This window comes from Saccopteryx leptura, chromosome 1 (assembly GCF_036850995.1).
Source record: "Saccopteryx leptura isolate mSacLep1 chromosome 1, mSacLep1_pri_phased_curated, whole genome shotgun sequence".
NCBI lineage: Eukaryota > Metazoa > Chordata > Mammalia > Chiroptera > Emballonuridae > Saccopteryx > Saccopteryx leptura.
This window is the reverse complement of record NC_089503.1, coordinates 302,770,371-302,784,077: the sequence shown is the minus strand read 5'-3', so window position 1 is coordinate 302,784,077 and position 13,707 is coordinate 302,770,371. Positions and strand designations below refer to the sequence as shown.

The following is a 13,707-nucleotide window of genomic DNA, read 5'->3' as shown; positions in this document are numbered from 1 at the left end:
GGTGGGATTGGCAGGAGTTGAGAACAGAAGTCCCCTCCCCCAGCAGAGGGGCCGGCTCCCCTACAACATGCCCTGCTGGCTCCTCTGCTCCACGCGGATCATCACCCACTCAAGTTCCCATCTGATCACTCTGGAATTGTGCAGGCATCCTTCTGCCCCCATCCCTGCCTTGGGCGGCCCTGTCGAACGCCAACCTTGCATTTCAGGGCTGGTCATCGTGTTCTGGAAACCTCCTTAGCCTGGTCTTGATGCTTCATTCAGGTAAAAACTCCCCTTCAGACCTGGCGACAGACTGGGCCTGAAGAGCCGTATTTCTGATGTGGATTAAATGCTGTTTGGCTCAACGGCGAGAGAATGGACAAGATGATATCCGGGGATTCTGTTGGCCTGCTGAGTGTAGGACATGTGGTATCTTTTAAAACCATTTTAAAATCAAAGTATAATATACATTTAAAAAGGTAATAAAACAATAAAATAGAACTTGTCGAATTTTTGCATAATGAACACCCTCATAAAGTCAGTACTCAGACCAAAGAAAAGCATTATTAGCGCCCCAGAGGTCCCCCCACCACACACTGCACTCCCTTCTAGCCACTACCTTCCTAAGGCTGTTATCTGAACTTCTAACACTGTTAGTTTGTGTTTGAACTTTATGTAAATAGAATAATACAGTATATACATTCTTTAGTGTCTGGCTTTTGTTCCAGCATTATGCTTGTGAGATTTGTCCATATTGTTGTGTGTTCCTGTAATTTGTTCATTCTAATTGGGCAAGTATATTGCAACATATCGATCCATTCCATTATTTATAGGCATTTGGGTAGTTTCCAATTTGAGGCTGTTATAAGTAGTGCTGCTGTGAATATTCCTGTATGTATCTTTTGGTGCACATATATTCATTCCTATTGGGTACACACTTAAGAGTTGAGTTGGTGGATCACAGGCGAAGCCCATGCTCAGCTGTAGTAGATACTGCTAAGCAGATTTTCCAAGAGGCTCAATCTGTATACATCCCACCAGCACCTTGTGAGCATTCTGGTTTCTTCACATTTGGCCAACACTTGGTATTCTTCCTCTTTTTCATTTTTGCTATTTTCCGTGTAGAGGTATTGCATTGTGATTTCATTTTGCACTTATCTGGCAATCTGATGATTAGGGAGATTGAGCACCTTTCTATATGTTTATTGGTCATTTGGGTATCTTTTATTATGATGGGCCCCTTCAAATCTTTTGCTCATTTTTCTCTTGGAATATCTGCTTGATTTTTATTGCTCTGTAGAAGTTCTTTATGTAGTGCGTATATAAATCCATTATGGATATACAGTTTCCAATATTTTCTCCCATTCTGTGGCTTCCTTTTCACTCAGTAGTGTCATTTGATGAAAAAATTCTTCATTTTAATGTAGTAGATCACATGAATTTTAAGAATAATATATATAATCAACAATATGTGCTAACTATGTCCTCATATATCTTGCTTATTTAATTTTCACAGTAACATATTTTTAAGTGGAAAAATAAATGAAGCTGGGAGAAGTTGAGAAACATAAGCACATTAGGAAACTGCAGAGGCCAGATCCATGCCCAGCCCTTCCCACTCCAGAGCCTGCATTCTGTGATCTCTGTTATAGCACAAAGAGTACCAACTAATAGCCCCTGGTCATTGTCCAGTTCTTGCTTGTTCTTTGTTTGGCTCTCACATTTGTATTTCAGTTTAATTCAATTGCCAACATTGAAAAATTAGGAGAAATACAGATTTCTAACTTTTCTTAGAAAATGGAAGGATCTGGTGATACTTGTCCTGTTGCCCCACATGTCACCCTGGGCTGCTTCCACTGATAGTTACTGCTACCCATAGATGAACCTGGAGAAGCTATGGTTTATCATATTTGGCTTTCTTCAGTCATGTTTGTTTCCATCTGGCTCCTGGTTGTAAATACCCCCTTTGTTCCTTTGTGTATTGTACAACCCCCTTTTTCCATTTCCTCCTCCCACACTCTCCCACGTCTGCCACCACAGCTTAATGTTTTTTTTTTCCTTAATTGAGAGGAGGGGAGGTAGTGAGGCAGACTTCCACATGCACCTCGACCAGGATCCACCCAGAAACCCCATCTGGGGCTGATGCTTGAGTACCATGCTATTTTTAGTACCTGAGACTGCCACGCTAGGACCAACCGAGCTATCCTCAGTGCCCAGGGCCATGCCCAAACCAATCAAGCCACTGACTGTAAGAGGGGGAGAGGGAAAGAAGAGGGAGTTAGAATGTGGGAGAATTAGATGGTCGCCTTCCTGTGTGCCCTGACCAGGAATTGAAATCGGGATGTCCATACACCAGGCTGATGCTCTATCCACTGAGCCACAAGCCAAGACTCACCCCAGCTTAATTAAACAGTTTCTTTTCCTACCTTTGGTTTTAAAAAGTTTGATTTTGATATGTCTAGGTTTGTGGGTTTTATTTTTTTGTTGTTTTTATTCTGCTTAGATTTCTCTGGAGTTCTTGCATGAGTGTTTTGATAATTTTGCTGGAGTTCTTGCATCAGTGTTTTGATAATTTTGATTAATTTTAGAAAATGTTTAACTGTGATCCATTCAAATATTTCTTCACTTCTATTTCTCTTTATCCTTTGGAACTTCAAGTACATATTTTACAGATGCTTTGATGTTGTCCTATAGCTGTTGATTGCTAGATTTTTTTCTTTTTTACTGTTTCTTTCTTTTGTGTCCTAGTTTGGATGATATCTATTGACTTACATTCAAGTTTATTGAATCTTCTTTTGGCTATATTCAGTCTCCTGCCAAGGCATTCTATTGAAGACTTTTTTTGTGTGTGTGACAGAGACAGAGAGAGCAACAGATAGGGACAGACAGACGGAAAGGGAGAGAGATGAGAAGCATCAATTCTATGTTGTGGCACCTTAGTTGTTTATTGATTGCTTTCTCACATGTGCCTTGATCAGGGAGCTACAGCAGACTGAGTGACCCCTTGCTCAAGCCAGCAACCTTGGGCTCAAGCTGGTGAGCCTTGCTCAAACCAGATGAGTCCATGCTCAATCTGGTGACCTCGGGGTTTTGAACCTGGGTCCTCCACGTCCCAATCTGACACTCTATCCACTGCACCACAGCCTGGTCAAGCTCTATTGAAGACATTTTCATATCTGATAATAATTTATTGTTTTTATTTTCTAGCATTTTAAATTTATGTTTTTATGTTTCTATCTCTATGAATTCTCAACTTTCTCATGTTGCCCATCTTTGCATAAAATTCTTCCTTAACCCTTTGAGTAGTGAGTTTTTTGTTAACCCTTTGAGTGAGGACATACCTGAACATTCATACTACTCAAAGGGTTAACGTATTAATTTTAACTATTTAGTTTCTGTCTGATAACTCTGGCATCTAGATCAACTTTGGCTTTGTTGATTTCCTTATTTCTTGACAATAAAAATGAATTTGTTATGTTTTTATGAGTCCCAAGATTTTTTTATTGAATTCTGAACATTGTGTATGAAAGAGCTGTAGAAACTGAGGTCAATGGTATTTATTCTTGGAAATGTGCTTATGTCTCTCCTGTCAGGCTGTTAGTGAGGCAGGGTGGAGTCAGTGTAGTCAAGGATGAGCTAGGCTTGGATTTTGTCATTGCTAGAGCCATCTTCACTGTATCATAGATTTCAGATTCCTTCAGCAGTGAGATGATATTACCATATACTTCGTGTTGGCCATGGAGGGCTATTTGGTTGTCATTGTTCCCTCAGCTCTCAGCAGTCCTTTCCCATAGAAGGGTGTCCCACCTGCCCCTCCCTAAGCAGGAGACTGCTAATCTTGTTACTCAGGGATTAATGCTTTTGCTTTGACTGGGAGATGGGTGGGCTTTCATGGCTGTGTGGAACTAAAGGGGCTCTCTTCATTTTCCTACCTTGCCCATTATCCTAGTGAATGCCAGGTGGTGGTCGTTGAATAGGATCTTATGCATGAGCACAAACTCTTTTTGTGTCTGGAGTCATGCTAACTTACACTCAGTTTTTCAGAAATTAATATTTTTCTCTATCTTCTTACTCACTCTTATGGGGTGACTATTTTTTCCTCCCCTGCTCTGCCAAATGGAAAACTGTGTGTCTCATCTTTCCTGGGAGGAGTTCTCTCTCTTCTTTTAAATTTTAGTTCACCTGCTTCCCTTGCAACCTCACCTGTCTGATGGGTTCAAGACAAGTTTTGATGTCACAGATGATCCAGATTGCTCTTGTTGTTGGGCGGAAGCTACATTTTCTTGCAGTTGTCTGCATCCTTACTGGGCACAGCCCCTTTAGAAGTGGATAAAGGGATGTTCACTGTACTCCTCATTCTAGTGCTTCCATCAAAGAGTCGGCTGAGCCCCCGTCTCCCTCCTGAATGTGTCAGCGGCTCCTGAGAAATAACACACACCACTCCTCTGTAACTTGTCTTTTTCTCAGCAGGTGAATGCGACCAACATTTATTGAAGGAAAAAAACCCTTTTAGAGCTTAGTGTGATAAATTTAACTGTCTGAGCTGGGGATAAAAAAAAAAAAAAAAAGACAGGGCCTGGTAAACTTTCTTTTTAAAATGAATCATGTTTTAAAAAAATTGTAAGGAAGACAAGATGGTGATGGAGTAGGCAGACATACCAACTTCTACCTCCAAGAACCAAAGTGGATTACAAACTAATTTTAAGAACCATCATATGGAAAAACCAACTTTGGACTAAATTAAGAGGACTCTTCAACCAAAGAACACTGAAGAAGCAACACTGAGACTGGTAGGAAAAGCGTAAATGTGGAGAGGGCTGCCCAGCTCCCCGGAGTGAACGGCAGCCAAGAGAGACTCGCGTGGTAGGAAGTGAGTTTAGCCGAGAAGGGTGGGTCTTGAGTCCCAGGAACAAAGCCCCAGTCTGCAGCCCCAGAGTCTAGAAGAGGCGTATAGACAGTATTTAGCTGGAAACAAGACAGGATACTGTTTGTGAGAAAGACTGATTTTCAGACCCAGGATTCTTCTTAAAGGGACCTAGCAGAAAACCTCTCTCACAACCACTCACCCGGGCTCCGGGGGATGGGGAGAGAGGAGTGGACCGGAGTAGCAGGAAGAGAGTGTAATCTATGAGGCACAGGGAGAAACATTTTGAGAGACAGCCATCCTAACCTCTGGGACGAGTCCCTCCCCAAATCTGAAGTGAACATTTCCCCTGGAAACAGCAATGCCAGCAAAGGGAAGCAGGAGAGCAGCCAAACAAGCTCTTGTGCGGCACTTAGATCAGAGTCTCTTAGAAGGAGGGAGCTTTTGGGACTACAGTAGTGAGTCATAGGGTCTGAGCTGCAGCGCCTCCACCCACATGGCTGAGGGCTCGCCTGAGGGCAGGCGGCGGCGGGACGTGGAAGCGCGGTTCTGTTGGCAAGGGTGGAAGCCGGCTGGCCACCACTGAGGCCCAGGTGTGAGCTCAGTCTTGCTGGCTGGGGAGGAGGGGATGTGCAAAAGTGGTCAAGCCCAGCTGCGGGCCACCTGCAATCCAGCCTGCGGGGGGGGGGGCAGGAACCCTTCAGCAAGGGCGCAGGAGCGAGGTTTGTGGCCTGACTTGGGAGCCAGCTCCTCCTACAGGGGTGGAGCCAAAAGCCCAGAACAGGCGGAGTCCCACTACTAAGCGTGGGCATGCAGTCCTGCCTGGCCTGTGGAGCCAAGGCTTGCAGCTGTCCCACAAGTGGGTTCCTCTTGCAGGGGTGGGGCGGAAGCCCAGAATCAGGTGGAGACCCGCAGCTGAGCAAAGGTGTTCACTTCTGCCCTCAGGGCCGAGCATGACACCACCAATGGGGACAGGGTGAAGGCCATGGCCACCGAGGCTTGTACACCCAAGCACATGATCACAGCCACTCCAATGAAGGAGAGGCAGAAACCACAGCAACTTCCCCAGTGGCCAGGCACCGGCAACGCCCATACCTGAATGTCCGAGGCAGCAACAGCAGAGGGGGTGGAGGGCCTGCAGACAGACCACACCAAGGGAACACACAGGCCCCACCCAGTGGACTCCAGTGGCCAAAACCCTCTTTTACACAGACAAAATGAGAAGGCAGAGAAATGCAACACAAATGAATCAAGAGAAATCCCCAGAAAAGGACCTGAATGAGTAAGATATAACCAAATTACAAGATACAGAGTTTAAAATAACGATTGTTAGGATGCTCAAAGATATTAGAACAATAATAGATGGTCATTATGAACACCTAAATAAAGAGATAGCAAATATAAAAAAGGACATTGAAATAATAAAAAAGAATCAGTCAGAAATGACAAATACAATATCAGAAATGAAGAACACAATGGAAGGAATTAAAAGCAGGATAAACAAAGCTGAGAATCGAATCAGTGAGTTAGAGGACAAGATAAATGAAGGCACGAAAGCAGAGCAGAAAAAACAAAAAGAGACTCAAAAAGTCTGAGGAAACTCTAAGAGAGCTCTGTGACAACATGAAGAGAAATAACATCCACATCATAGGGGTTCCTGAAGAAGAAGAGAAAGAACAAGGGATAGAGACTTTGTTCAATCATATCATAGCTGAAAACTTCCCTCAATTAAGGCAGGAAAACGTCTCACAAGTTCAGGAAGCACAGAGAACTCCATTAAAGAGAAACTCAAAGAAATCTACACCAAGACACATCATAATTAAAATACCAAAGCTAAGTGATAAAGAGAAAATATTAAAAGCTGTTAGAGAAAAAAAGACTATCACCTACAAAGGAACCCCCATAAGGATGACTTCCAACTTCTGAACAGAAACACTTGAGACCAGAAGGGAATGGCAAGAAATATTCAAAGTAATGCAGAACAAGAGCCTACAACCAAGACTACTTATCCAGCAAGAGACACACCTTAAAACAAAAGATGCACATAACTGAAGATAAAAGGATGGAAAAAATATTTCACTCAAATGGAAATGAAAAAAAAGCTGGGGTAGCAATACTTATATCAGACAAAATGGACTTTAAAACAAAAGCTATAGTAAGAGATAAAGAAGGTCACTACATTATGATAAAGGGAGCAATACAACAGGAAGATATAACCATTATAAATATCTACTCACCTAATATAGGAGTATCTAAATATATAAAGCAGACTTTGATGGATTTAAAGGGTGAGATCAACAGCAATACTATAATAGTAGGGAATTTCAGTACCCCACTAACATCACTAGATAGATTCCCAAGAAAGAAAATTAACAAAGAAACAGCAGACTTAAAGGACATACTAGATCAACTTGATTTAATAGATATCTTCAGAACCTTTCACCCTAAAGCAGCAGAATATACATTCTTTTCAAGTGCTCATGGTACATTCTCTAGGATAGACCACATGTTAGGGCACAAAAGTGTCTCAACAAATTTAAGAAGATTGAAATCATATCGAGCACTTTCCCTGATCACAGTGGCATGAAACTAGAAATCAACCACAACAGAAAAGCTGAAAAATACTCAACCACTTGGAAACTAAATAGTATGTTATTAAATAACGAATGGGTTAACATGAGATCAAAGAAGAAATAAAAGAATTCCTAGAAACAAATGATAATGAGCACACATCAATTCAAAATTTATGGGATACAGCAAAAGCAGTCCTGAGAAGAAAGTTCATAGCATTACAGGAATGCCTTAAGAAGCTAGAAAAAGCTCAAATAAACAAATTGACCCTGCATCTAAAAGAACTAGAAAAAGAACAGCAAGTAAAGCCCAGAGGTAATAGGAGGAAGGAAATAATAAAGATCAGAGTGGAAATAAATGACATAGAGGCTAAAGAAACAATACAGAGGTTCAATAAAACCAGGACCTGGTTATTTGAAAAGGTAAACAAGATTGATGAACCTTTAACCAGACTCACCAAGAAAAAAAGAGGGAGGACTCAAATAAATAAAATTAGAAATGAGAGTGGAGAAATAACAACTGACACAACAGAAATAGAATATATTGTAAGAAAATACTATGAAGAACTGTACGCCAAAAAACTAGACAACCTAGATGAAATGGACAAATTCCTTGAAATATATAATCTTCCAAAAATTAATCTGGAAGAATCAGAAAACCTAAACAGATGAATTAAAACAAATGAAATTGAAACAGTTATCAAAAAACTCCCAAAAAAGAAAAGTCCTGGGCCTGATGGCTTCACAAATGAATTCTACCAAATATTCAAAGAAGAACTAACTCCTATCCTTCTCAAGCTATTTCAAAAAATTCAAGAGGAAGGAAGACTTCCAAGCTCCTTTTATGAGGCGAGTATAATTTTGATTCCAAAACCAGGCAAAGACAACACAAAGAAAGAAAATTATAGGCCAATATCCTTGATGAATTTAGATGCTAAAATCCTCAACAAAATATTAGCCAACCAGATCCAGCAATATATGAAAAAAAATCATACACCATGATCAAGTAGGATTTATTCTTGGGAGGCAAGTCTGGTACAATATTTGCAAATCAATTAATGTGATTCATCACATAAACAAAAGGAAGGAGAAAAACCACATGATAATTTCAATAGATACAGAAAAAGCATTTGATAAAATCCAGTACCCATTCATGATCAAAACTCTCAGCAAAGTGGGAATACAGGGAACATACCTCAACATGATAAAGGCCATCTATGACAAACCCACAGCCAACATCATACTCAATGGGTAAAAATTAAAAGCAATCCCCTTAAGATCAGGAACAAGGCAGGGGTGCCCCCTTTCACCACTCTTATTCAACATAGTTCTGGAAGTCCTAGCCACAGCAATCAGACAAGAAAAAGAAATAAAACACATCCAAATTGGAAAAGAAGAAGTAAAACTATCATTATTTTCAGATGATATGATATTATATATAGAAAACCCTAAAGTCTCAGTCAAAGAACTACTGGACCTGATAAATGAATTCAGCAAGGTGGCAGGATATAAAATTAATACTCAGAAATCAGAGGCATTTTTATACACTAACAATGAACTGTCAGAAAGAGAAATTAAGAGAGCAATCCCCTTCATCATTGCAACCAAAAAATAAAGTACCTAGGAATAAATTTAACCAGGGAGACTAAAGACTTGTACTCGGAAAATTATAAAACATTGATAAAAGAAATCAGGGAAGATACTAACAAGTGGAAGCATATACCATGCTCATGGTTAGGAAGAAGAAACATCATTAAAATGTGTATATTACCCAAAGCAATTTATAAATTCAATGCAATACCAATTAAAATACCAACGACATACTTCAAAGATATAGAACACATATTCCAAAAATTTATATGGAACCAAAAGAGAACACAAATAGCCTCAGCAATCTTGAAAAGGAAGAATAAAGTGGGAGGTATCACACTTCTGGATATCAAGTTATACTACAAGGCCATTGTACCCAAAACAGCCTGGTACTGGCATAAGAATCGGCATATAGATCAATGGAACAGAACTGAGAACCCAGAAATAAACCCACACTTTTATGGACAACTGCTATTTGACAAAGGAGGTAAGAGCATACATTGGAGTAAAGACAGCCTCTTCAACAAGTGGTGTTGGGAAAATTGGGCAGCGACCTGCAAAAAAATGAAACTAGACCACCAACTTACACCATTCACAAAAATAAACTCAAAATGGATAAAAGACTTAAATGTAAGCCATAAAACCATAAGCATCTTAGAAGAAAACATAGGCAGTAAGCTCTCTGACATCTCTCACAGCAATATATTTATATTTGCTGATTTATCTCCATGGGCAAGTGAAATAAAAGACAGGATAAACAAATGGGACTATATCAAACTAAAAAGCTTCTGCACAGCTAAATACAATAAGAACAGAATAAAAAGACAAACTACACAATGGGAGAATATATTTTACAATACGTCTGATAAGAGGTTAATAACCAAAATTTATAAAGAACTTGTAAAGCTCAATACCAGGAAGACAAACAATCCAATCAAAAAATGGGCAAAAGAAATGAATAGACACTTCCTCAAAGAGGACATACAGATGGCCAGTAGGCATATGAAAAAATGCTCAACATCACTAATCATTAGAGAAATGCAAATTAAAACCACAATGAGATATCATCTCATATCAGTCAGAATGGTGTTCATTAACAAAACAACACAGAATAAGTGCTGGTGAGGATGTGGAGAAAAGGGAACCCTCCTGCACTGCTGGGGAGAATGCAGACTGGTGCAGCCACTGTGGAAAACAGTATGGAGATTCCTCAAAAAATTGAAAATTGAACTGCCTTTTGACCCAGCTGTACCATTTTTAGGAATATACCCCAAGAACACCATAGCACTGTTTGAAAAGAAGAAATGCACCCCCATGTTTATGGCAGCATTGTTCACAATAGCGAAGATCTGGAAACAACCCAAGTGTCCGTCAGTGGACGAGTGGATTAAAAAGCTTTGGTACATATATACTATAGAATACTACTCAGCCATAAGAAATGATGACATTGGATCCTTTACAACAACATGGATGGACCTTGATAACATTATACTGAGCGAAATAAGTAAATCTGAAAAAACTAAGAACTATATGATTCCATACATAGGGGGGGACATAAAAATGAGACTCAGAGACATGGACAAGAGTGTGGGGGTTACGGGGTGGGGGGGAGGAGAGGGAGGGGTTTGGGGGAGGGAAAGGGCGCAAAGAAAACCAGTGACAGAAGACAACTGGACTTTGGGTGATGGGAATGCATCATAATCAAATGTCAAAATAACCTAGAGATGTTTTTTCTGAACATATGTACCCTGATTTATCAGTGTCACCCCATTAAAATTAATTAAAAAAATTTTTTAAAAATAAAATAAAAAGTAGCCAGAAAAAAAATTGTAAGGGAATTAAAAATACAGAAAGATTAAAAAAAGAAGAAGAAATAAAAACCACTCATTTCCTCAGCTGGAGAAACCATTCTTACTGTTTTATCAAATTTATTCTAGCCATTTTTCTGTGTGTATGTTTGCTGTTTTATGTACATAAGTATATATCCTAGAGTATATAATTTATGGGTTTTGTTTAAATAAGCTAGTTCCAAAAGGTGTGTTTGTCTGTGGGCTAGGAAGTATGGCACTCGTGACAAGATGATGTGTTGTTATTCATGTTAGTCTGGTGAAGATGCCAGAATTTATGGAATATTTTGAGTTTGCTGTTAGGGCTGGTCCTTCTCATAACAATTTCACGTGGGCAGCCAGGGCAGGTGTGTATGTGTTATTCCAATGGAATGTCATTCATTTCAGAAAGACCAGTCCTTGTGCTGAAGTCCCCCTTTCCTCGTGTAACGTCCATCATTTTTTATTTATGCTGACCCATCGTCAGGTTTAGAACCGACAGAGTTGAGGAAAGTACATATATAATGTTCTTAGTATGCGTTTTCTTTTCTTTTCTAGAAAGTATTTTGGAGAAAAAATCGGACTGTATTTTGCTTGGCTGGGATTATATACAGCGTTCCTCATCCCATCTTCTGTAATTGGGGTGATTGTGTTTCTTTACGGATGTGCAACCATCGAAGAAGATATTCCCAGGTAAGACAGAGTTAAAGAAAAAGCCTCACTTACCATGTTACGTAGTTTGGAGTTCCATGTTAGTTATGAACTCTTTATTAACGATAGGTATTATTTTCACCTAACAGGGAGAAATTGATGATAAGTGAGGTCACATAACTTGTCCAACTTCAACAACTAATTGTTTGGGTTGAGATGTGACCTCTGTTGCTTTCCACTGCTCCAAATCTTGGCTTTTTCCAGTAGTGTGTGAGGTCTTCCAGGGAGCTCATCTCCCCCCCAGCAGCCTTGGACCTTTACCTGGCCATGTCTTATGAATTCTCAGAAAACACAGCTTCCACATTTCCTTTGCCCAGTTGCGATCCCTAGAGAGCCAGACCTCAGGTTGATTGAAACTGGAAATCCCCGTACTGTGCTTAAAGAACCAATGCCGGTAGAGTGGGTGGGGCTTACATCAGGACTTAGAACTTGTGCCTGTGTGGAAATACATATGACAGTGACCACTGCAGCTGAAAATGACTACGGTACATACATGCTGCAAAGACGTACATCTATGTAGAGTCACACGCGCCTATATATGTGCAGATGTATAGGCATATAAAATATGATTATTATCGTATTGCCTGTCAGAGTGTGTGATGTTTTAAAAACTATGGGTCGTATAGTGAATTATGGGATTAATTTAATGATTATCTTGTAAGTGAACTCGAATAAGATAGGAGAGAACAGAATGAAATATAATATCAGTATTCGTCACAAGAAGGAAGTATACGTGTGGTTGCATGAGATTTTATTTAGATATATGAGTATGTTTATGGGAAGATGGTATGTATGTATTTTCTTTTTTATATATAATTTTTTTTAGATTTTATTTATTAATTTTTAGAGAGAGAGAGGAGAGAGAGACACAGAGAGAGAAAGAACAGGGGGAGGAGCAGAAAGCATCAACTCCCATATGACCAGGCCCAGGGATTCAAACTGGTGACCTCAACTTTCCAGGACAATGCTTTTATCCACTGCTCTACCACAGGTCAGGCATGTATGTACTTTCCTACTGGAATATGATATAAAAATCTTTTTCAAACTGTACATCGTAGCCTAAACAGTTTGAAATCGACTATTATAAATTAAAATTTTTGTTGTCACTTTTTCAGACTGAGGGTAGGATGTGGCAAATCAAGGTGTATATGATAGAAAAAAATTAATCATATTATGAAGAATGTCTTAAAGATCTACTCATGAATCATAATTGTATATCCACCAAAGGTCCAACCTGTGCGGGCCTGATAAAAACTCACCAGATTTCACTCCTATCAACAAAGGAACGCTCTCCAAATGCCAATACTGAATCTAAACAAATTCACACTCTTTTAGGCTCTGTGTCTGTCAGCTGCTCCTAAACATTATTAAAAACTTGCAGTATTCCTGGAATTATTTTTGAGGTTTTTAATTTTGGCATTAAGGTTGGAAATTACTACCTATGTATCACTTTTAAAAACCTTTTTGATTTGAAAACATTCTAGAGGGAGTTGCAAGGATAGAACTGAAGTGTGCAATGTGACAATGTCCCCTTTACCCAGCTTACCCCAATGATTGTAGCTTATGTAACTACAATATCAAAACCAGAAGATTTACATTACGTGGAACTTGAAATGGTACCCTTTATTGCCGATAACTTTGATATGTGAGATACAAGTATCATTTGTAAGTAATAATTCCATATGTGCATGATACATCTATAGAACTTTCTTCTGCTTACCAAAGGATTGGTTCCATTTGTTAGGCATTTGCTTACATGGGTAAGAAAGACTGGGGCATTAAAAAAAAAAGGCTGATTAATCTAAACCATATTGAAAAAAATAGGTTACTTTAGTTCTGAACCTTAATAACAGATGTTCTGTCTGAATTTCCGGAATCATTGCCTCATTACACCTTCTCTCTTTCAGCTAACACAGCTCTGTCTCACCTAACTTGTGGGCAATGAGTCATTCATTAAGAAAACCACTACCTTGTTTTTTTTTCCCCCGTTTTTTTTTTATCAGCCTATGCTTTCTAAAGAAAATGACAGATTGAAGAACTGCACTATTAGATTTATAGCCACAGTTAAGTCTAACTAGAAGTCTGTGGCTTATGCAGCTAGTGAATAATGTAGATGATTTCAGTTCTAGGTGAGCTTCCCTCACCTTTCAGCTATCTAGAGGCAGCC

At 39.5% G+C, this 13,707-nt stretch overlaps 1 protein-coding gene across 4 annotated transcripts in view; it reads left to right on the top strand.

Moving 5' to 3' along the window:
- Positions 1-13,707, top strand: part of ANO2 (anoctamin 2) — a 345,301-nt gene that overhangs the window by 159,361 nt on the left and 172,233 nt on the right. For all 4 annotated transcript variants that reach the window (XM_066357508.1, XM_066357518.1, XM_066357527.1 and 1 more), the window contains one exon: positions 11,388-11,522. In XM_066357508.1, coding sequence (XP_066213605.1) covers positions 11,388-11,522 — 135 coding nt within the window. The remainder of the gene's footprint in view (positions 1-11,387; positions 11,523-13,707) is intronic.